The 26,187-nt window shown below is 40.9% G+C and overlaps 1 protein-coding gene across 1 annotated transcript; it reads right to left on the minus strand.

The window, feature by feature from the left end:
* Nucleotides 1–487: 487 nt before the first annotated feature.
* On the minus strand, nucleotides 488–26,187 carry zic2b (zic family member 2 (odd-paired homolog, Drosophila) b). The gene is made up of 2 exons (XM_070977857.1): nucleotides 25,438–26,187; nucleotides 488–5,158 (listed from the first exon to the last, which is right to left on the minus strand). Exons 1-2 carry the CDS (start codon nucleotides 25,958–25,960, stop codon nucleotides 4,527–4,529), a joined length of 1,155 nt encoding a protein of 384 aa, XP_070833958.1. The 5' UTR covers nucleotides 25,961–26,187; the 3' UTR covers nucleotides 488–4,526.

Here is a 26,187-nt window from a genome sequence, read left to right on the forward strand (position 1 = left end):
TTATTTGTTTGCTTTGTTTAGCTTTCCCCTCCCCTCCCCATCTCATGACGATGCAGATTTATAGGGGAACAGCTAATTTGAAATTGTTTTAAACTGTAGTTATACTACAGTTACTCAGCTATTGGGGTTAGGGTTAGGATTAGCCTTTTTTGTGGTTGGAAGAAAATGGTCACAGATGAAATAATTAATTAATAAAATAAAAACTAAAATTAACAGTGAATACTTCCTCATTTACTTATTTTAAAGTGACTGCTTTCTTTACTTCTATGTATATATTTTGTAACACTTACATTAAAATAAAGATGTTTAGCCACAAATGGTATGACTAACCAATATATGTCACCAATCTATGAAAACAAACAAACAAAAAAACTCATTATTTAAAAAACAGTCCTAGACATGTAAAGACTGCTTAAGTAATTGAGGTATACTTGTCGCCGGCTAAATGCAATATGTATGTGCTTAATAAAAGACTAATAATAAGTTTTTAATATTTCAATTGTTTATTTGACAAATTACATTTTGTTGTGCATGAGGAAAAACAATTCAATGAGGAATTCATTATAGATTTTTTTGTATTGCTGTGTAAAGACTGCATGTGATTCATGCTATAAACCAGTGAACCTGCATGAAAAATGCAATTTTACTCACCATCAGTAAGTAACCTATCAGAAACTTTCTAGTGTCACCAACCAGTAATGTGACTTACAATTATAATTTTTAATCATAACATAAAAAAAACATAGAAATATACTTTTTAACTGATATACCACTGGTTCAGTTTGTTTGTGAGGATCTTTTGGTTTAAGGGCCACAACCGAGTGCTTTAAGTTTCTGTGTAAAAGTCTTCACTTATGCAAACACTCAGGGCCAGTTTATATGAAACACTGCCTTTTTTCTTGTTTTAACAGATGGACATAGGTCATTAGGTTGGTGTAAAGGGGTTTCACATGCATCTGTCATGTGCTGGGAAATACATTGATGATGGATCCTGAAAAATGTCTGCACTAACCTTACAAGCAGCTTACTGGGAGGAATCTGAGTAGGCAGTAAACATCCATCCATTCATTTGTTACTCTGCGAGTCCATTATGCACGACTGTGACTACAGTGCCCGTACCACTAATTTATCAAATGTTGCCATATTAAATGTTAAAAGTAATCTGTGTTTATTATATAGAGCTCATATTGAATCAGGCTTTTCAAAAAGCTTTGCAATTCAGGACCTTATGAAACAATTGTTTATATGGAGCAATAATGTATCACTCTAATAATTGAAATTATGTTTATAAAAGTGCTACTGAGTTACATTCTACAGAACACAGTGTATACTGTAAGTAATAGCACAATTGTTGAAATTGTAAGGAAACAATGTTTTACGACATGAAGTTACACCTTAAATTTTATGTCCACCTCATAATTTCACCCGCAGCTATCTGCACTATAACGGAGTGTGTGCCTGGGCTGATATATGCTTGAAGTGCGCACATTGTTTCTGTGTAAGCTCCAGTTTATGTGCAGGAAGTGGGGTAGGTTCACACATCTGGCCCCCAGAGCCTATTTCAGCTAACACTGCATGCGAGGAATAGCCTACTATGTCTCAACAAGTTATCAGTCCAACACAGGACTAACGTATCGGCGATTGTGTGGACACAGATTCAAACTCACACATACACCTACAGGAAATTCTGTTTTCCAATTAATCAGATCCGCACGTGTTTGGACTGCGGGAGAAGACCCTCATAGATACAGAGAAACCATGTAAAACTTCACACAGAAAGGCCCCAGCTGGAGGATTCAGACCCAGGGCCTTCCACTGCTCCAATGTTCCAACCATGCAGATAACACAAACCTCATAAAATGGGTTCAAGCGGTTGCTTGCTCATATCTAGAGATTATTGCTGTTGGGAATTAAAACATCAATGACACAATTCTGCCCTTGCTTTCAAATGTTGTTCTGCACTTAGTATAAAAAGTACATGGACTCTCTATACTCTAGACTTCCAGCCTACAGTTTTAAGGGAAATTCGTGTTTCGTTTGACATGTGTATTACTGTTGCTGTTTTGTCCATCATTCTTCTCACTAAATTAATGTACTGACCAAATTAATAGCTTGAGAAGATGGTGACATGGTGAAATTTTTTTCAGACAACCAATGTTAGCCACATGTATTTGGAAGAAAAACCAAAGATGAACAGTAAAATTATTCCCAAAACTATCCATTGGAAACATCCAAGTTTACAAACCCTGCTTCAACATTGACCCACTGTACTTACTGCGGTTATGTACACAGTTTTCTTGTGCAATGAGGGATTATTAGTGACACTTTGGTGCACTCACTTTCAGTTTTACCCTGGTTGTAAAAACCTGGGCCAGATGCATAAAACAGTGTAGATTCATGACTAAAACTGTGTATACACAAAGACAGAATTATGCATGTTCTTTTAATCAGATTTACAAAGTCACATATATGCCTGATTCTGTTTTCTAATTCTCAGTCATTGTTGAACTGGGCCTGTGTTTGCTTGTCTCATTTTCACTCCCACAGTTATCCATAAATGAACGCAGAAACACCTTTAAAGATTTTTTTGCATATATCTGGAATTTCCCCTTGCGGGACTAATAAAGGAATTGAATTGATCCTTCTGCTTGCTCCACCAGTCTTTAAATCTGTTGATAAACTGCAATTTCACCAACTGGGTTGCATCACTGAGATTCTTCAACAGCAGCTGTCATTACACACAGCTGTAGCTATTAATAGAACCTGTATCACTAAGCCATCACATGCACATGTAAACCATCCCAATCATCATTGTTAAACATCAGAAAGATGATCACTGATTAATTTATAGAACTCATATCGAAACAGACTTTACAAAGTGCTTCACAAATAATTTAAAATTAAGTTTATAAGTGTGCCTTTGAGTAACAGAACATAGAACACTGTGTGGACTTCAACATAACACAATCTGTCACAACAACCTAAACAATATTGTTTTACTCAAAGTCTACATGAATTCATGTCCACTTTATCATATCACCTGCAGCTATATCTTGAGAACCATGTGTATGCCTGGTCTGAAGTATGCTGATGTGCACACATTCTCCTTTTATAAATAATAGTTATGTGTGAGAAATGGTGTTTGCATGGTTTTTATGTGTACACATTGTTTATACACCTGGCCCCGGGTTGTAATACATTACAATCTTTCTCTAAGATATATTTTTTAAATCCTCTGTCATTGTACATTTTAAGTCTTCTTCAGGTAGGCTTTCTTTTATCCCAGCTTCAAATCCAGTTTGAAAGGGGCTATGAGTGCATGGATAATATACATTGGTAAATGCCACTTATTAACCATTAAAAGTGCAGTAACTTCAGATTTTTTCAAGCTGTACCAAAATCTTACACAAGACTTTCCACTTGTTTCCTTGATTCATAGACAGTATACTTACATCAACACTCAAAAGATGTCACCTTTTATGGCTGCACCATTTGATCAAACGGAAAATAGTAGAGGTCTTTTTTTATTGAATACACATTGTCATGTTAAACAAATATGGATGTGACATATATGGTAATTTTGGTAACCCTGGGGTCTTGACTAAAATGCAAATGGAGTGTAAACAGATGCAGGTGATCAACCCACTGAAAGGTCCACAGGGTTCAAAGCAAGACTAGTCCCGCTGTCTCCAGGTTGCAGCTTCACTGCTGGCTGCTGTGTTGAATTAGAACGTGATCACATGAAACACTTCTGAACAAGTTACTCCCAATGGTTTATTAGTAAAGGCCTCAGTTTGCTTCACACAAAGTGCTCTTTAGATTGCCAAACATCTGAAACCCTTTTTCCAATAGCAGAATCAGCTGCTTCCAACATTTTTTTTTTTTTATAACTTTCAGACAATGTACACAATAGTTTTTGTTTAAAGCACAATGAGGCCTTAACAGATCCACACTTGCCTCAATCCTGTGTGCCTGCTGTTTTTGGCCTGCTGTGTCATCATGACAGCGGACATCAGTGACAATTTAGCCCTTGAAATTAGGTGGAGCTCTTAGATAAACTGGTCAATAATATGCCTCTCCAGAGAGGTCATCATGTACACACACCCTCTTCATATTCTTTAACAGCAGGCAGAGCAGTCACCAACATTCCCCGGTCCATTTGTACAATGTTAGTTCAGGTTAGATAGCTAACACTGATTAGATAACTTGCAATTTTATGTTTAACATTTTGTTTGATAACCATAATGATGGAATTCCTCTTGTTCCTTCTGGCAACACATAAGAATTACTTTTGGTCCACAGAGAGAGAAGATGTCCAAGCTGAGTCTTGTATTTGTGACAGAGTAAAACCTCTAATCGAATCACAGCCTTCTCCATTTTGGAAGGGCCATTGTTGTTGAACCATACAAGAGCTGGTTCCGGAAAACTACAGCAACTATGATTCCACAGAGCATTCTCTGGCCTGACCTGGCTCTGACAATACATGATGTCTGTTTTTCACATCTAAATTCACTAGTCCCTCCACCCTACGTGATGTACTCCTCATCATCACTAGGTTCTGATTTAATGTGGTCTCGGTGAAGAAGAGGAAAGTGTGGAGATGTAGTCCTGGTACAGACATACCACTCCTTAATGTTAGACAACTGAGGTAAAGCTGGATTGACTGAGCGCTGGCTCCTCCGCGAGATCCTGCCACTCTGCTGCTTCTGGGACAGCTGGTTCTTCAGGCCTGAAAGGGAGAGATCAAGAGGCATTGCTAATGGAGATGAACTCCGTAGCAGCAGCTTATGACCCACTTCACTGGCTGAGCTGATATCCAATTCGTGATTGGACAGAAGAGGAAAATGAGCGTTTTTGTTGATATGTGATGGAGATAGGCGGTTAATTTTAAGGTCGAGGGGCTCAATAAGAGCTTGATGAGCTTGTTGGAGCTGATGAGGGAAGGAGTCGTACACATCTTGGGGTTCAGAGGTAGGTGACGACTTGATGTGAACCTTCATGTGTTTCCGCAGAGAGCTGGGGTGGGTGTAGGACTTGGTACAGCCCATGGCCTTGCAGTCATAAGGCTTTGAGGCCGTGTGGACTTGTGAGTGCTTCTTTCGGTCGCTACTGTTGGCAAAGCGGCGCTCGCAAAACTCACACTGGAATGGCTTCTCACCTGTAACACAAATACAACATCGTCATTGTCACAGTCTAGAATGGGCCTCTAGCAACTGGTGTGGTTGATAGGATACTCTCCACTCCCCACCACTCACATATATTCAGACATACACATCTATTCTTTCTTTAACGCCAGTGAATGCAATTTAACCTATGGTGTTTGAATGTAACGAGCTGCAAAGGAATTATTTCTTGTATGTGTCCCTGTGTCCAGGTAAATGAGTTTTGGAAGGAGGGCATTCGTGAGAAATTCTGAGGATTCTTTAGAAATTTTGTTTGCAAATGTTCCTATAGTACCCATGGTGTTATTTTACTTGGCCCAATCAGATCTTAATCTCAGAGCAAAACACTTTAAAGTTTGTAAATTACAAGCTTTACGAGTTACTTGTTGACTTAATCTGGGTGAAAGCTTGATAACACTGGTGTCTGGGTTAGCAATACTATACAAGACTGAAAAAAATACCATACACTTGTGTTTTATGAGTGTTTTATGAAGACAACATATTGGGAATGTTCTCATACATGAAGAATTGGGTAGGATATATATATGCAATGGTATACCTTACAAGAGGTAAGAAGTTGGTTTATTTATTAACTTAATTGGGGTACATATTTCTTTCTTGTTTATACAACCCTATTTTCAAAAAAGTTTTGATGCTGTAAAACATAAATAGAAACAGAATGTGATGATTTGCAAAGACCACATATGAATTGTTGAAATTGAGAAATTTCATTGTTTTTTTTGGAAAATTATATCCTCATTTAGAATTTGATACCAACAACACATTTCAAAAAGTTGGGACAGTGGCAACAAAAGACTGGAAAAGTTGTGAAATGGTAAAAGAAAATGACATTAGATTGACAACAGGTTAGTAACAAGATTGGGTATAAAAAAGAGGCTCCCAGAGAGGCTGAATCTTTCAAAGGCAAAGGCAAAGGCAAATTTATTTGTATAGCACAATTCATACACCAGGCAATTCAAAGTGCTTTACAGAAGCATAAAAATACATTAAAATCATAAATTGAAAATAGATTTTAAAGAGAAAGAAAGAATAACAAGAGAATAGAAAAATAAAAAATAAAATACATTTAAGGGAAAATTAAAAACAGAAGCCAGTAGAAGACAATAATTTAGCATTTGGAATGATTGAAATCATTGAGCAGATATATTTACTTTAAGTAAAAGCTTTAGCAAGTAATGATGTTTTCAACCCTGATTTAAATGAACTGACAGGTGTGCAGGCAAAGTGTTCCACAGGTGAGGAGCATAATAACTGAAAGCTGCTTCACTTTGCTTGGTTCTGATTCTGGGACCACACAACAGACCTGTCCCTGATGACCTGAGAGATCTGGATACTTCATATGGAGTTAATAACTCTAGAATATATTTTGGTCCTAGACCATTTAATGCTTTGTAGACCAACAGTAAGATCTTAAAGTCTATTCTTTGACTCACAGGAAGCCAACGTAGTGATCTGAGGACTGGTGTGATATGGTCCATTTTTCTGGTGTTTGTAAGGACTCGTGCAGCAGCATTTTGAATCAGCTGTAGTTGCCTTATTGTTTTTTTTTGTTTGTTTGTTTTGTTGTTGTTGTTGTTTAGGCCAGTAAAGACTCTATTGCAATAGTCCAACCTACTGAAAAAGAATGCATGACCAATTTTTCCATGTCTTCTTTGGACAGACAACCCTTAATTCTGGTTATATGTTTCAGGTGGTAGTATGCTGATTTGGTAATGAGCTTTAAATGGTTGTTAAAATTCAGGTCAGAATCAGTAATTACACCAAGATTTCTGGCTTCATCTGGTGTTGTCATTGAGTTAAGGTGAGCACTGATCTTTGACCTTTCATTTTTGGGGCCAAATACAATCACTTCTGTGTTATCTGCATTAAGCTGAAGAAAATTCTGGCACATCCACTCACTGATTTGATGAACTCACTCAGTGAAAGTAAGGGACTGTAATCATGTGATGACACAGAAATTTAAAGTTGTGTATCATCTGCGTAAGTATAAGAAATATTATGATGCTCCATAATCTGAGCTAGGGGCAACACGTAGATATTGAAAAGAAGTGGTCTGAGAATGGACCCTTGTGGCACCCCACACATCATCTTTTTTCGTTCAGACGCATGCTCACCAATTGACACAAAGTAGTCTCTATCTTGTAAATAGGATTTGAACCAGTGTAGTATAGTGCCAGTAAATCCCACCCACTTTTCTAGTCTGTCAAGAAGTATGTCATGATCAACTTTATCAAAGGCAGCACTGAGATCTAATAATACTAAGATTGAGGTTTTGGAAGCATCATTATTCAGATGTATGTCATTTAAAACTTTGATAGATACAGTCTCAGTGCTGTGGTGTGGACAAAATCCAGACTGAAATGCATTAAAAAGATCGTTCTGCATCATGAAAGCATGTGTTTGTTGAAAAACATCCCTCAGACAATACTACTTTGGACATGATACTGCAGTGGATATTACTGCATGGGCTCAGGAACACTTCCAAATATCACTGTCTGTGAACACAGTTCATCGCTGCACCCATAAATGCAAGTTGAAACTCTTATTAGAAGAGGAAATTTTATGTAAACCAGATCCAGAAATGCAGCCGCCTTCTCTGATCCCCCAGCTCATTTTAGAAGAGAAAAATTCTTCTTTGAAATCATGGACACCATGTCCTCTGGGCTAAAGAGGAGAGGGACCATCCAGCTTGTTATCAGCACAATGTAAATGTCATGCATAACCTGCCCGTTTGTGAAGGCACCATTAATGCTGAACGATATAGGTTTTGGAGCAACATATGCTGCCAAGTATATGTCTCTTTCAGGGAAGGCCTTGTTTATTTCAGCAAGACAAAGTCAAACCACATTCTGCACGTATTACAACGGCATGGCTCCGGAGTGAAATAGTTCATGTGCTAAGCTGGCCTGCCTGCAGTCCCAACTTGCCCTTTAGAAATGTTTGACACATTATGAAACATAAAACATGGCGAAGGCGATCCCAAACTGTTCAGCAGCTGATCGTGCATCAAGCAAGAATGCAAAAACATTCCGCATTCAAAATTACAGCAATTGGTCCTCAGTTCCCAAACACTTAATGAGTGTTGTTAAAAGGAGAGGTGGTGCAGCAGAGTGGTAAACATGACCCTGTTTTGAAACATGTTGCTGGCATCAAATTCTAAGCTAAGGTATAATTTTCAAAAACGACGAAATTCCTGTTTCAATATTTGATATGTTGTCTTTATGCTATGAACAATTAAATATGGGATTTCACTGCTTTACAAATCATCACATTCTGTTTGTATGTACGTTTTACAGTGTCCCAACTGGAAACAGGGTTGTGTTTCTGTACATGTCAGTGTGGAAAAAGCTCAAATCATGTTCACTTCCTCCCCTTCTTTTAAGAGTAATATTGTACATGACACAGGTAAGAACAGAAGAAAGGAAATGAAAAAGGGGCTTGCCACATTTTGCAGTTTACATGCTGTTAGATGTAATGGAGGATGCTTGTACATGGGTGTGAAAAAGTGATCCTGATTTCTTTTCTTTTTTTTTACACACACTTGTTTTCAGATCATCAAATTGAAATATTAACACCCCCCAATATAAATTAACTGTGGTTTATCACTTTAGCCACTCTAGCCACACCCAGGCCTGATGACTGCCACACCTGTTCTCAACCAAGAAATCACTTCAATAGGACCTGCCTGACAAAGTGAAGTAGAACAAAAGATCCTCAAAAGCTAGACATCATGCTGCAATCCAGAGATATTCAGGAACAAATGAGAAACAAAGTTATTAAGATCTATCAGTCTGGAAAAGGTTATAAAGCCATTTCTAAAGTCTTGGGACTCCAGTGAACCACAGGGAGAGCCATTATTCACAAATGGCGAAAACATGGACAAGTGATGAACCTTCCCAGGAGTGGCCGGCTGACCAAAATTATCCCAAGAGCGCGGCGACGACTCATCCAAGAGGTCATAAAAGACCCCACAACAACATCCAAAGAAGTGCTGGCCTCACTTCCCTCAGTTAAGGTCAGTGTTTATGACTCCACCATAAGAAAGACACTGGGCAAAAATGGCCTGCATGGCACAATTCTAAGATTGCTGAGCAAAAAGAACATAAAGGCTTGTCTCAGTTTTGCCAGAAAACATCTTGATGATCCCCAAGACTTTTGGGAGAATACTCTGTGGACTGACAACACAAAAGTTTACCTTTGTGGAAGGTGTGTGTCCCATTACATCTGGCGTAAAAGTAACAGCATTTCAGAAAAGGAGCATCTTACCAACAGTAAAATATGGTGGTGGCAGTGTGATGGTCTTTGGCTGTTTTGTTGCTTCAGGACCTGGAAGACTTGCTGTGGTAAATGGAACCATGAATTCTGCTGTCTACCAAAAAATCCTGAAGGAGAATGTCTGGCCATCTGCTCGTGACATCAAGCTGAAGCGCACTTGGGTTCTGCAGCAGAACAATGATCCAAAACACACCAGCAAGTCCACCTCTGAATGGCTTAAGAAAAACAAAATGAAGACTTTGGAGTGGCCTAGTCAAAGTCCTGACTTCAATCCAATTGAGATATTGTGGCATGACCTTAAAAGGTGGTTCATGCTCGCAAACCCTCCAATGTGGCTGAATTACAATTCTGCAAAAAAGAGTGGGCCAAAATTCCTCCATAGTGCATATTATCACAAATTGTCCCATATGTACAATTACAATTACAATTAGTCATTTGGCAGACGCGGCAGCACGGTGGCGCAGCAGGTAGTGCGCGTGCCTCACAGCAAGAAGGTTGCCGGCTGCCGGTGAGCCAGCGCAATTGTTCTCGTCATTCACTTTCAAATATTTCCACACAGCAGGCATAGTAGCAGCATATCATGCACCTCAGCTTCAAAACAAACTGCTGCGTGCTGCTGTGTTCCGCGCATGCGCTGTTCAGTGGCATCTGTCACAGACACAGACCTGGCCTGTAAACGTTGGTAGTTAATAAATACTATTTTATTCTCATTTATTTTTAATCACTAGCCCATATATTGTAAATGTGATTACAAATAACAATAAATATACATATGTATATATATATATTAATTATCCAATACCTGATCGGGACATAATGTCCGACCTGATCAAGTCTTTAGTCACGTGATCGGCCCCGATTTCTGATCACCTGATTGGATCGGGACAACCCTACTTTTATCCAAAGCGACGTATATATGACATTTTCATACAACACAAGCAAGGTTCTAGACGGGAGAGAACAACAAGAATAAGTGCACTAACACAACTTTCTGGTCCAACTGGACATGGACATAGGTGCAACAAGACAATGCTGCGAAGTAGTGCAAAAAGTGCATAGAGTCGATAGAGGTTCTTTTTTTTATTATTATTAAAGAACAAGGTGTTCAGTAAAGAGCTTGGTCTTTAGTTTTTTTCTAAAGATTGCAGGGGACTCTGCAGAACGAATGGAGTTAGGTAACTCGTTCCACCACTTGGGAACCACAGAAGAAAAGAGTCTAGATAGAGACTTAGGGGTTTTTGGAGGTGGCACACCAGGCGCCATTCCTGGGCAGCGTGTAATGAGCGTGAGGGAGCATAAACCTGAATGAGGGAGTTCAGGTAGGTTGGAGGGGTTTTGGTGGCAATTTTGTATGCAAGCATCAAGAACTTGATGCGGGCGGCAACTGGGAGCCAGTCGAGGGATATGAAGAGTGGAGTGACATGCAATCGTTTGGGCTGGTTAAATACCAGGCAAGCCGCCACATTCTGTATCATCTGCAAAGGTTTTAGCGAGCATGTTGGGAGCTCTGCCATTAAGGAAATACAATAGTCAAGGCGTGATAGTATCAGTGCTCAGACAGGTAGGGTCTGATCTTCCTGATGTTGTACAGGGTGAATCGGCATGACCGAGCAATAGAGGCCACATGCTCTTTGAAAGTTAACTGGTCATCAATCAAGACACCCAAGTTTCTGGCAGATTTTGCGGGAGTGAGCAGACCCGAGTCAAGTTGGATACTGATCTGTTGTTGTAAAGAGGGACCGGCTGGAATGGCAAGGAGCTCAGTCTTTGACAGGTTAAGCTGAAGGTGTCGTTCCTTCATCCATGCCAAGATATCGGCGAGGCATTCCAATATCTGAGCCGAGACTGTGGGGTCATTCGGCGGGAACAAAAGGAGGAGCTGGGTATCGTCAGCATATGACTGGTATGAGAGGCCGTGTGAGTGGATGACTGCACCAAGTGTGGTGTTGTATATTGAGACGAGAAGGGGTCCAAGCACTGACCCTTGTGGTACCCCTGAATTATAATTTTAATACTGTTATCAACATGGAAAAGTGGATAGGCTTGCTTTGTGCAATTCTTTTATGATTGAAAACAACAACGTGTAGTGTTATATTTCACAATAACATCCTCACTTTGAGCAGTCATTCACGTTTGAAGCAGAATCTCACACAATTTAACACTGTCAATAAACAGATGACAAAAAAATAAATACTTGGTTATAAAAAAGCCCCTTCAACAACCCTTTCTAAGGGATCAAAACAGGGTGATACAAAATAAAGTTACAAAGTGCACATCATTGTAAACTAGGACTCTGCTATAGTGCAGTTAAACCATGGCTTAAACTTTCCTTTCTTAAGTTTCCTTTGAACATAATAGCATCCATATGCCTCTGTCGAAAGCCATCCATTGTCACCTGGTTTTGACAAGGAGGCGGTGGAGAATTCGTATTGGCCGTGTGTTTGGCCATCGAGTGGTATTTCAGACTGGATGTGCTACGGTGATAATTCAGTTCACACCAACAATACACACAGATAACTTTGGTCTTGTCAGTTGACCTATCTGGCAACTTTCCATTCAGAATCTTGTTTGCATCCATTTCGGCGTTTCACACTTGACATCCACACAAACCGGTAGCCTACTCTTTTACAGCTAGCTAGCAGGCAAGACCAAACATGTGCGTGGGGCATGCCCATTGTTTTGTTTCCGGTTTACAACTGGATCCTGTAGTTTTTCTTACATTACTTGCAGTGGCTACAGCTTATAAAAAAAGTTCAAAATAGAGTTGGGCAGTATCCAAATTTTGATACCGTCAAACTTTCCCCACATTTTCTGGGGTATACGGTATTACCGTCACTAATTAAAAATCACTTTGCAGGGCAGCGTGACATGTGCACAGTTCAGACAGTCAATGCTCACGCTAAGAAGCACCAGTCCTAACTTGTAGCATACCAGAATGACGGGGAGAAACTCAGTTAAAAGCCTCTACAAAGCATTGGGACCCAAACAAGACATAATTCATACCCCCATGAAATTATATGCACCTGTAACGAAAGCACAAAAATAGGTAAAAAAGGTACGGCATCTGCTGATTTCACCACTTCACGCAGACCACAAAAGCCCGTTATCATATGAAAGCAGAGAGTCTGATGATCACGAAGATGTCTGCCTGCACACTGTGTGACGAAAACTCGGCGAGCTAGCAGCCAAAAAGTAGCAGAAAAAAGAAATACAAAGACCTGAGAGCAAAACTGCAGGAGTGAGAAGCCAAATACAGCAATAATGCTCCTCCCTCCTTGACACTGGCTCCCAGGTGATAACTGTGTTAGAGTCATTCCACAAGCTCCATTTGCCCTCACACCAGGGACGGACTGACCATCTGGCATACCAGGCATTTGCCTGGTGGGCCAACGTGCTATTTGGGCCTACAGTCGGCCACTTTTTTAAATTTTTTTTAAATATTGGTCTGACCAAAAAAAAAAAAAGTCAGCGCAAGAGTTTGTTTGTAAACACCGACCGCCCCTGCGGTTATTTTCTTCACTGACACGTGACGGGGCTCATCTCGCCCAATCATATCATGAAACACTTCCCCTCTTTTTCGTCGGTAACATAATGTGTTAGGATCTGCGAGAATGGAGAGAAAACGAAAAGGAGGTGCAGAGAAACTGCGAGACAGGAAGTTGGCTCTTCAAGCCAACACTGCAAATGCGCAAAAAATTCTGCTATGTTTGCCATGGCAGGGCCTTCATCAGCTCCCGTGGCTGATGACAGTGGTGGTGGTGGCAATATTGAACAGGGACATGCAGTAAAACCTGTGGTAAGCTGGACTGCTTTCAGAACACTTGTAATGAGTAAAGCAACCCAAGCCCTTAGTAATCTGACAATGACAAAACGTCAATAACATATTTTTGGCTAATGTTCTATGGCCAGGTTTGTTTGTATTCTAGTTTGTAATACCTGTATACGCAGGTATCTTTTTAAGACATTGTGTATGTAGCCCTCTCCCTCATTCATGTGTCATCATCCCTCTTAAGTTTTCAGTTTCGAAGCTGCTGTTTTTATCTTGAAGATTGACCAATAATTAAATCTCTCTCTTTCTCCCTCATACATATACATACACAGAGCTCAAAGTTCATTCAGGAGTTCAGCTACATTCATCCTTTTGGACTGGGTCACTTCTGTGACGATCCACTTTGTCCCAGTCCGCCCCTGCCTCACAGTAGGGTTGGGCGGTATCCAAATTTTGATACCGTCAAACTTTCCCCACATTTTCCTGGGGTATACGGTATTACCGTGACTAATTAAAAATCACTTTGCAGGGCAGCGTGACATGCGCACAGTTCAGACAGTCAATGCTCATGGGAAGAAGACAAGTCCTAACTTGTAGCATACCAGTATGATGGGGAGAAACTCAGTTAAAAGCCTCTCGGGCCTTTCTGTGTGAAGTTTGCATGTTCTTCCCGTGCATGCGTGGGTTCTCTCCAGGTACTCCGGCTTCCTCCCACAGACCAAAAACATGCTCATTAGGTTGATTGGTGACTCTAAATTGCCCCTAGGTGTGAGTGTGAGTGTGAAAGCAGCTGGCGACCAGTCCAGGGTGTACCCCGCCTCCCGCCCATTGACAGCCGAGATAGGCTCCGGCCCCCCCGCGACCCCGAAAGGGATAAGCGGCATAGAAAATGGATGGATGGATGTGTAATTATATGTGCATGTAACGAAAGCACGAAAATATCGCACATCAAAGGTACGCCATCTGCTGATTTCACCACTTCACGCAGACCACAAAAGCTCGTTATCATATGAAAGCAGAGAGTCTGATGATCACGAAGATGTCTGCCTGCACACTGTGTGACGAAAACTCGGCGAGCTAGCAGCCAAAAAGTAGCAGAAAAAAAACTTAAAGTTATAAAGTATGTTTTACCTTTGCTGTTTTGTGGTCAAAAGTTATATTCCAGCCCGAAAAAACGTTGCTAATGTCTCCTCCTATGACTCTGTGTTAGTTTGAGATCAATCACGAAGGTCCTGCTTGTTTACATAAAAAGGAGGGGGTTGGGGTCACGTGATGACGGCCTAGGAGACAGTCGGTTTTGCGGGAGCTCCGCCAACACCCTACATATTTATTAATCTCTCTTAACTACACTGGGGTTTTTTTTGTAGTAACAGTGCAGTGGTATGACCCTTGAGCACTTCTGGTCGAAACAAAACCAAACGATGCCGAAGGGAAAGATTAATAAGTCGTAAAAGCCAACTGACGACACGGCTATGGAGCTAGCCAAACATGGCTGCGAGCATGAAGAAGACAGCGAGGAGGCAGAGCTTGAACCCGGGCTCGCTAAAGCGTTGAACTTGATGACCGCGAAACTAATGGCGACTATTAACGACAAACTTGAACCTTTAGCTAAAACAGTGCTCTCTCATACTACTGAGCTGAAGAGGGCTAACGACCGACGAAGCAGAGGCTAGGATGCTACAACTTGAGACCGCTAACAAACCGCAAGCTAATCGCATAACAGCTCTGGAGAAAAAAGTTGAATCCCTCCTCAACCATATAGACGATTTGGAAAACAGAGGACGGCGAAAAAATATCCGCATCTTCAACCTGCCTGAGAAAATGGAGGGGAGAAATGCTGTGGACTTTTTTGAACATTGGCTACCGGATTTTCTCGACATGGAAGCCGACGGGGGGCGAGTTAAGCTAGAATGGGCTCACCGCTCTCTAATGCCCAAGCCCGGGTCTGACCAGCGTCCGCGCCCGGTAATCATTCGTTTCCACACGTTTCCAGACAAGCAGAGAGTGATGGCAGCGGTTCGGCGTAAAGCAACAGGCGGGGATATTACTGTGGAGGGAAGAAAAGTATCCTTCTACAATGACCTATCTGCCGCAGTACTTTGTAAATGGAAAGAGTTCAATGAAGCCAAGCAACATCTCAAACGAATTGGTGCTGATTACTCCATGCTCTTCCCCGCAAAGCTGCAAGTGTCGTTTAACGGCACCAAGAAAACCTTCCTCTCCCCCACAGAGGCTCTGTCCTTCGCTACCAATACCGCACGTCAGGAATGACGGATTCTCCGACCACAGAGAGCTAAGCGTGGTCACTCAGTCATATACTCCGGTGACTATACTCTTTGATTTATCTTTTATTCATGTGAATGACTATTTGCTGTCATAATGTATGTTAAGATGCCACCTTGCTTAATTATACTAGAGTGTCCATCCAGTTAAAATCTATCTCTTTTAGATGACGATTTATACTTTAAGAATAGTTTTGTTTATGATTAAATAATTGGGTGTTGCTGTGAGCCCCGGTCAACTGGGTTATGTCACTTGCTTTGTTTTCTTTCTGTTCGCATAATGTGACAAGCTCACTTGGCTCTAATGGAGATGGCTTACAGAACAGCAATCCCCCGCAATCTGGGGAAGGACCCCCATTATCCATCCTTTTTTCTTTAAACATTTTATTTCTTCTTCTAACATTTTTAGTTTCTTGTTGTTATGGTTCTGTGTCTCTTGTAGTTCATGCACAGTACTGGTCTTTCACGGTTCAATGTATCATGCCATCATATTTGGACAAAGATGCCACCTCTTAAGTTAAAACTCTGTTCATGGAATAAAGGGGTTTGAGGAGTAATGTGAAGCGTAGAAAGGTTTACTCTCTACTGAAGGGGAGGGAGTGGATGTGGCTCTACTACAGGAGTCTCATTTTGATGACAATGAGCATCTCAAACTTAAATACAGTTGGGTTGGCCAGGTGTACTTTTCCTCGTTTACCACGAGTAGCAGAGGGGTTGTTATGTTGATTCACAAGAATCTACCATTACAATTAAAAAAGTGTATATAGGACAAGTATGGAAGATTCGTGATTGTAAATGGTGTCTTAAATGATAAAGAAATTACTATTATGAATCTTTATTGCCCACCTAACTATTCACCAGATTTATTAACTAAAGCATTTTCAGAATTTGCAGAAGTATCTTCTTCACTTGCCCTGGTGGGAGGCGACTTTAATTGTCTACTTAACCCTCGACTTGATAGACATCCCCCACGAAATTCTCCCGTCAAACCAGGCTAGAGCCCTTTTGTCAATTTGTGGGGAAATCAACCTGGTTGATGCATTGCGAATATTACATCCATCTGATAGAGAGTTTACCTTTTACTCCCCTCCTCACAAGTGCCACACACGGATTATTTTTTCATACCTCAGACTGTGATGCAATGCGTATCTTACTGCTCAGTAGGCAATATTGTGGTTAGTGATCATGCAATACTGCTCCTTGAACTGTCTCTTGACATAGAATCAACTAAAAGTAAACGCTGGAGATTTGACGCGCGTCTCCTGAAAGACAACAAATTCATCTCTTATCTGAAAAGCGAATTTAGGATTTTTTTGTCTATTAATTCACAATCTACCCACAACCCATCCTTACTGTGGGAAACTTCTAAAGCGTACATCAGGGGTATAATTATTGCCTATTCAGCTTCAAAAAAGAAAAAACAATCAGAACAATACCTAAAACTTGAAAAAAAACTGTCAGATATTAAAAGTGTACTTTGTTCAACATCAGACCCGTTACTGTTGCAGAGAAAGTGTGCCATACAGGCTGCTCTGGATACTCTGCTAACCCAACAGGCAAAGAATGCTCTTCTCTTCTCAAAGCAAAAGCTATATGAGTATGGGGATAAGCCCAGTAAATATTTATCTCATTTGACCAAAACTAAAACAGATTCTCAGGTGATTTATTCAATTTTAGATGGGAATGGCACCCGCCATTTTGATAACAAAAACATCAATAATACCTTTAGGCAATTTTACGCTAAATTATATGAATCAGACCAACCTGAGGGTATCAAAGACAGGATGGAATCATTTTTAGGGAGATTAACCTTTCCAACCATTTCTGATTCCCAAAAGTGTGAATTAAATGCTCCCATCTCCAGGGAAGAGGCCTTATTAGCACTTAAATGCCTTCAACGGGGCAAGGCACCAGGGCCTGACGGCTTGAGCAGTGAATTTTATCAGGAATTTCAAGATGTGCTTATAGACTCCTTCTTAGAAATGTTGGATCATTCCTTTATCACTGATAGCCTTCCCAACTCATTAAGAGAAGCCGATATCACTTTAATTTTAAAAAAAGGAAAGTCCCCTGAAGACTGCTCAGGATACAGGCCTATTGCTCTTCTGAATCAGGACATTAAAATATTATCCAAAATTTTAGCATTACGTCTCGAAAAGGTTTTATCTTTTCTTATCAGAGAGGATCAGACAGGCTTTATCAAAGGTAGGAGTTCTAGTCACAATGTTAGGAGGCTTCTACACATTATCAACATTTGTCAGACACAGCAAATTGATAGCATGGTCATCTCATTGGATGCAGAAAAGGCATTCGACTGTGTCGAATGGTCATACCTATTTAATGTCTTACATAAATTTAATTTGGGAGACAATTTCATCAAATGGGTCAAACTATTATATAAAAGCCCATGGCTGCAGTCATTACCAATGGCTATAGATCTGACAACTTCCCACTTCATCGGTCGACACGTCAGGGCTGTCCTCTTAGCCCCGCCCTGTTCGCTCTTGCAATAGAGCCTCTTGCTGAGGCCATAAGACAAGACCCTGAAATAATAGGCTTAAATGTGGGTGGGGTCCAACACAAAATCTCTCTTTACGCCAATGACGTTTTACTTTACGTGCTGGAGCCTGAAACTTCTGTTTCATGTCTTGTTGATGTAATCACTACGTTCGGTGTTTTTTTCTGGTTATAAAATCAACTTCTCAAAATCTTTGGCAATGCCAATGGGAGGCCTTAGAGACAGGATTAACGCACTGCCGTCATTCCCGTTTAGATGGTCAGTCACAGGTTTTGTCTATCTGGGCATCAACATTACTCCTTTGTTTCAGGAAATGTTTAAAGCTAATTTTAACCCCCTCCTAGACTCCATAAAGAAAGACCTGAACAGATGGTCCCCGCTCCCTCTGTCACTGCTCGGTAGAGTCTCCATCATCAAAATGAATATTTTACCAAGATTATTATACCCCCTGCAAATGATCCCACTACTTTTATCAGGCAAGGTACTGAAACTTCTCAATGGATGGTTGAGTGACTTCATTTGGAACCTGAGAAAGCCACAGCTAAAAATAACAAAACTACAGCTGCCTAGTTCGAAGGGTGGTCTAGATCTTCCCAACATCAAATGGTATCAGCTAGCATCCCATTTAAAATTTATAGCCGATTGGGTCAAGGAGGATTCTACCTCTGATTTGCTCAGTCTAGAAAAATCACAGACCTCAGGCTCCCTGTCAGGCCTTTTGGCCCTTAAAGACCTAAAGACAGTCAGGAGCCATTATAAAAACAACCCTATAATATCTAATACATTAAAAGCATGGTTTATTACACAAAAGCTTGAAAGGAGGTCAGGACAAACATCTCCATTGACTCCAGGGCAATCCTAACTTTTTACCAGGCATGATGGATCTTGGCTATAGCACTTAGACAGCTCAAGGTATAAAGAGGATGTGTGATTTATTTCAGGGAGCATCCATGTTATCATTCGCACAACTTCAAGAAAAATATAATCTCCCCAAACACGATTTTTTCAAATACCTACAGATTCGAGACTTTATAAACAAGGAAACTACTCTCAATACTGATTCCACTTCATCTGCAGTTGAACAATTACTCCTCCTTGGCCCAGCTAAGAAATGCATTACTCGCTTTTACAATGTTTTAAGCCAGACAGATGGGATAAATGTACAAGATGCTATGTTGACGTGGCAACGTGAACTTGGTGTAAGCATTGATGGGGATAAATGGACTAAGATATGTACTCAAACAAAGAAAATTTCTGTGTGTAACCGTGCCAGATTGCTGCAATTCAAGATTATTCACCATTTACAAATCTCTCCTAACAAAAGACATAAAATGAAACCTCTCATCTGCATGTTTAAAATGTTGCAATGTTGTATTTGGTCTTGTCCTAAAATTCAAGTATATTGGATGGATGTTTTGCAAGATCTGGAAAATATATTTGGTGCTGTGTTACACATGGACCCTCTTTCTTTAATCCTGGGTTACCCCAGTCAAGATACTATTGTGGACGCCAATTCTACCAGATTGTATAACATCCTGCAGCAGAAGAACATCTTTCTGTCCTGGATAAGCGACAAACCCCCCACTAAATCAAACTGGCATAAGATAATTATGGAATGTTTTCCCCTTGAGTACTTGACCTGTTTGCTTCACTCATCAGAAAGACATTTTATGGACATTTGGACTCCATATCTTCGCTTCTCTAATTCCACAGTGGCCTCAGTGCTCTCAAGTGCTGTCCCTGACTAGCCTCTGACTGTATTTTTTTTCAGTACCTGTACAACAATGTACCTACAACTTGATCAGAATTGTGATCCGGGGTGTATTTCCTTTTTTTTTTTTTTTTAATATTGCTCCTGTTTCCATTGAGCAGGCACTCTCATTATACTGTCCAGGTGTGTTGAATTATGTATGTGTACTTGCTGTGTAGGCCAACGTTGTGCTGTGCGATGTTGTTGATGTTTTACTTCTATCGTTGTGTTAATATAAAAAGCTTAATAAATATATTGGAAAAAAAAAAGAAAAAAGGAGGGGGTTTCTGGAATGGAGGGAGCGCTCTTCATGCAATAACCTATCTCTGGGTTTACTTCCTTCTGGATCGTCATTGGTGTTTCTATGGTGAATTTGGGCGGGTCGCTGAGCTATTGACCGGCGTAACCACGCAGTTAGTTTCACCGCTCTGTCTCTTGAAAGAGCTGAGCGCTCACAGAGGACTCTGCTGAGCAGCCCGAAGTGTTATTTTACTGTTTTATTTGCATTTCGTCCTTTTACGAGAGCTAAAAACAATAGCAAGCGGAAAAAAAGGCTGAAAAAGTGTTTTCAACAGAGGAGTTTCTCCGTGTGCTTGGACGAGATAACAGTACTCTGCCCAGACGCGCCCATATGTGCGCCTGGACATACCTGTGTTAAAACACCTGTAAAACTGCTCAGGTTCTTTTTGTAGTATGTACTTTTGCGTAGTCACCTTTTCCTCGAGTAAAAATTCAACCAGATACATTGAATGGAGTGGACTTCATTTTTGTTATGACGATGACAATTATGTTAGACCCCTATAGACCTATATGCACAGCATTTTTTAAATGACGGTAATGAAACTGATACCGTTGCTATTTTTAGATACCGGATTACCATGAGATCCTACCTCACAGTCAAGCAAACCTTTGCACAACCTTCAGGATATGGAGGGAGCAGGTGACCAGGCTGTACCCCATCTGGGATACACAGCGTTAAGCATCTTCTTCCCAGTAGAAATTGCTGGAGAAACTGAACTTTGCACTTATCATGCCTGACTGCAGGGCAAATAGAGGAAGTCCTGTTCTGGTTGGAACAAATGTTTTGGATGTGTTTTAAAACATAAATTTGAAACATATAGCCTGTAGAGAAACCAGTGTCAACAAACAAATGCATCGTACAAATACTCTTCTGAACGAAAAAATGTATAACAGATGTTAAGTCAGCAAGAAGTGTGTTACCATACAGGCAGGTGAGAAAGCTGTTTTGACAGGGTATGCTACAAACATATGCAGACCACATTCTGACAAAGACAGTCTTATGCAGGCAAGTTTTGTAGTGAGTGAGATTATAGCTAAGAAGCTAAAACCTAATTCAGAGGGAGAAATACGAAGGAGTGGCTTGTTACTGTGGAGCTGCTGGAATCGAATGAAGTAAAACCGTTTCAGGGTGTCAGTTTGTCTGGAATAACTCATAAAGATGAAGGGAAAACATGATGTGAAACTCAGTGATAGCAAGTGTTTGTGTGATTTGGCCTTCATGGTGGACATTACTAGACTGCTGTGACATTTGAATATGCTGGTGAATTTGAAAATTCCTTCAGGCATTTGGAGAGAGGTTTCAGAACACAAAAAGTAAACAACAGCATCATCATCAGTACCATCTGACATCAGATGCCAAAGAGAAGCAGTACCAACCACTGCAGAGGTTAGTGTGATGTATGTGTTCAATAGATTAATATGGCCAAGGCCACCTTGATACATTGCTACCCTTGCCCCGCACGCCCCCTTGTCCTTGTTCTCATGTGGGTAGTCACTGACAAATTCTTTGACGACCTTTATGGAACACAGTGATAACTGACAACAATCCCCTGACGTATGTCTTTATGTACCAGATGGTAAATGGTACATAACTATTTAGCGCTTCTAGTCTGACAATCAACACGCTTTTACAAGTCTGCATTAAACCATTCAAACACACATTTGTACAGTGCTCTGAGCCACTTGCTCATTATGAGCGTCACACATTCACACACTCACACACCAATGGCACAGCATTGGGGGAAATATGTCTGTGTATGAAGGGCTCATGGATACTTTGACATGTAGGCTGTCATGGCCAGGGATTGTACCACTGACCTTATGACAGGTAGAGGATTGCTCTACCTCCTGAGCCACAGCCGCCCCATGGCAAATGCTAAACTGGATGTGGCAGGACATTAGTGGTTAGCTGCTCTCTCAACCTTTGATTTCCACATACAGTATAGAGCTGGAAAGACAAATCGAGTGGAACAGATCACAAATCTGAGGATGAGAACAACCAGATAGAGCAGTTCGTATCTCAGTAAAGGCTGTCTATCAGAAGCATCTAAAAGAAGGCATTGTGAAATCATTCCTTCATCTATAATGGATACCCCGAACAGCTGCATATTGACCAAGATTTCAAATTCCCACTCATAAAAGAGCTTTGTAGTATGCTTGGGATAAAGAAAACCCTGATAACACCATATCCCTTCAGTGGAGAGATGTAACAAAACACTTCTTGTCGCAATAAAACTGGATACTCTCCATACCAACCGATGTTTGGGAGACAACCCAATTTACCAATCAATGTTGCTTTTGAACTCAAGCCTGAAGAAAGGGGAAAAGAATCCCACATCAAAAACCTCAAAGAAAGTCTCACAGAGAGTTACTGGACAGCAAATGATAGTGCAAGCAGTCAGAGAGTCTAAGTTGGAAGATGGAGACCATACCGTAGTGAGGAATGTTTGAATCCTTGGGAAACACAAAATAGCCACCAGATGGGGCCAGACTATCTACAGGGTAGGAAAGCGAGAGAGGGACCTGCCCGTGAATGTCACAGCTCCTTGTGACACTGATGTTACTGATAAGAGTGTTGCATCATGACTTGTTGCTACCCCGTGGCTTCCTACTCTCTGCTGTTGTAGAGTGAGAGCCCTGCATACACAGACAATCAAGATATTCTAAGGTTTTGCAATCTGACAACTGAAAAAAAAGGGCGACCAATTAACTGTGACCAACAGCTGGGCAAGCCCATTACAGACAGAGTTGAAGAATCAGTGGAAGAATATAGTCTTTATCCAGAGACACCACCTTTCCAGCTACAGGAATCCAGGGAGAGCATAAAAGTTGACACTGAGCCAGCAGTTGAGGCTGTGGAAGCTCAGGAACCCAAAGAGCTGGAGGAAACAGGAGAGGGGAGGAGGTCTCCCTGATGTGAATGAAGATCAAAAGAGGGAGCAGATTAGATAGAAAATGTGGCAAGGAGAGAATCTGCAAGAGAAAGAACCCACCCTAAAAGACACACATACCCATCATTAGGGAAACATCTAGTTTAAGTTGGATAAGGCCTTCACTGAAGAAGAAAAATTACATAAAACACTTTTTTTAAACACGGTGAGACTACTAGTCTCTTCCTGTCACTAGATACACTGCAGACACAGCAGATGACAGAGAGAGGAGGTCATACAAAACAGACAAATATTAGCTATGGCTGAATAATGTTTAATATTACTTATAAAATGGAAGCTAAAAAACTACAAGAATGCTGAGCTTTCTCATAGATATTACCATCAAGCAAATCATGTTTAGGAAAATTGTCTAATTATAAGGACACAAAGGGCAACCATTTACATCCCTTAGAAACTGATAATTTGCCTGATCAGCCACTGTCAGCAATCAATATAAACACACAATATGGGACTGTAAACCATAAATCAAACCAATAACTAACCGCAGTCAATGAATGTCTCACAACCGTATCATACTTAAGCAGTGTTTCCTCTACATTCATTTAGGAGTGGCGGGCCGCCATTCCTAAATCCTAGCCGACTGAATGTATTTTTCTCCTGGTCCTTATTTTAAATAGGTCATAAAATATCAATAATTATCGATATCGACCGATATAAAATGCTTATATCGTGATACAGTTCTCAGCCATATTGTTGTATTACTATGTAATTGGCATCTAACCCATTCCACTGTAACTAGTGGTTACAATTACAGGGGAAATAAAGAGATTATAGGTTGAGCTTTAAAATTCAACACAATTCAGTTTCAATAAAACAGTGGGATGGAATTCCTCCAATTCATTTTGGCATACATTTATTTTGATGCTATTCTGCTACAATGAAAACAGAGTGTGTGTCTGGCAGAAACCTGGCAGAAACCTTGCAGAAACGTCAGTCAAGACAGGCCTCACCATCAACACAGACAAGTGCACATCAACACCAGCGATGACCCATCCAACAAGAAGGACTAGAAGGCATTAGCACCTTCAACTACCTTGGAAGTGTTGTGAGAAAAGATAGAGGGACAGATGCAGACATTCAAGATCAAACTGGGAAGGCTAGAACAGCTTTTGTTACACAAAGGAAATATGCCAAAACACCAAGTGCTGGATATACAACACCAATGATAAATCAGTGCTGCTCTATGGTTCAGAAATATGGAGATTAATAAAACTCTCCACCAACAAAATCCAAATCTTTGTCAACAAGTGCACAAGAACCATCTTAAAGATACAATGGTCAAACAATTATACATTCTAACTGATGGGTTTATAAAATGTAACTTAAAACCTGTTATCTGCTATTAATAAGACCATTTTTAGGGTTGCAATGTTGTGGAAATTCTCTATGGCTGGCATTTAACATCCTCCATCATTGCACTTGCTTTGTCTTTTAGTTCATGAGATTTCTCACTTTATAAAACACCAACAATTAACATGAGTCAGGCACTTTTTGCTAGTTAGTTAAAATAATACATAATCAAGTCTTCAGTTAAAGACGGTTGTTAACTAATGGATTTTGGTGGGGTGTCCTGGAAGCCTGAAAGTTTAAGATGAGCATGTGATCATTATGACAACATCATTCGTGTCTGTTTACAGACCTATGATGAATATCCTTGACACTCTCTTGGGTTACCCCCTAAAAGATACTGAAAGACAGCAGTCAAAGGGATTGTTCACAACCTGTAAACTCAAAGGCAGCTCTTATTCATCTATAATAACTGATCTATACAGTATTATTAAATTATTTATTAACCATTTATAAAGCTATTAATTAAAGCTTATAAACATAAAAGTCTAGGTAGAAAGCAGCACTGGGTACACTAATTGTCTCACTGATATAGTATCACTGATACAGCATCACTTTGATAAATCAACTGGGTTTAACTAATAACTGTAAAGGCTGTCAAAATGTGATTTGTCTGATTCTGGGTAATTAGAATGACAACACAATTTCTGCAAACTACATTTTTAGGAAGACTTGGAATTAAAATGATGATTACAGCCTTTGTGTAGCCTTTGCCTCAATATGCATATTCTCAATTTCATTTGATTCTGTACTCCTTTTCTCTTTCTCATAATCCAACTGCTTTGTGCTGCTTCCTGTCACCTTGCATGACTCCTGAACTGCAGTTTCGACCCGTTATTCCTCTAGGAAACAAGGAAGCAATAAAGGGCGGGTGTGAATCGACACTGAACCGAGCCTACATAAACATGGAGGCGATTCTCAACAAACTGGGAACGATCTCCATAAACCTCTGTTCTCCATCTCTGTCAGGAGGCTGCAGGCTTGACCGATGACGCGGATTTTAAGATTAGAATGACTGTCACAGCGCTCTCTGTGTATACTCATAGAACCATAAAATCCTACCAGTGTGCGTGCGCGTGTGGATCTTGAGGTTCTCGGAGCGTGCGAACATCTTGCCGCAGTTGGGAAATGCGCATAAAAAAGGCTTCTCCCCGGTGTGCACGCGAATGTGGTTAATGAGTTTGTATTTGGCTTTGAATGCCTTCCCGCCGCGCATACACTCGTCCCACATACAGACATGACTTAGGGTCTCGAGCCCCGCAGCAACATGCTCGGTGGTGACGTGGTCCACCAGTTCGTGCATGGAGCTGAAAGTTTGGTCGCAGACGGATGTCGCCGTCCGCCCAAGCCTCTGCCTCGAGGAAGTTCGATCGATCCATTTACAAACCAGCTCCGTTTTGACGGTGGGGCCTTTTGAGAAATCCAGCAGGCCGTCCATCCCACCGCCGGTACCACTGTCTGTACAAGCGGAGATACTAGTGGCTCTCGGCTGGGGCGGTGAGACGATGCTAGAAGCCCCGGAGTTGTTGTTCCCCAGCGGAGAGACGAGGCCATTGTGCCTGGCCACTACAGCCACCCGCTTCATGCTCAGCACGGCGGGCTGCCCCGCTCCTGTCGCCAACTACAATCCTCTCTTTGACGTAAAATGAGTTCAGTTGAAGTGGCAAAGCGTTCAGCGCTGTCCTGCTTCCTTCCTGTGTATTTTGGTGAAAAGGAGAGCGCATGCGGCAGTGTCTTTACCCCCTGCTGCTCGGTGTTAGATCCCGAGAGTCAGAGCCTCCATGCTTTTATTTACTGTGAATGGAGGTGAAC

This window comes from Chaetodon trifascialis, chromosome 13, assembly GCF_039877785.1.
Source record: "Chaetodon trifascialis isolate fChaTrf1 chromosome 13, fChaTrf1.hap1, whole genome shotgun sequence".
NCBI lineage: Eukaryota > Metazoa > Chordata > Actinopteri > Chaetodontiformes > Chaetodontidae > Chaetodon > Chaetodon trifascialis.

Excerpts from the sequence above, each read along its gene's own strand:
- zic2b (XM_070977857.1), bottom strand. The coding sequence starts at position 25,960 with ATGAAGCGGGTGGCTGTAGTGGCCAGGCACAATGGCCTCGTCTCTCCG. Across the intron at positions 5,159-25,437 it reads CCACACGCGCACGCACACTG|GTGAGAAGCCATTCCAGTGT; the intron begins GTAGGATTTTAT and ends TTTGTGTTACAG.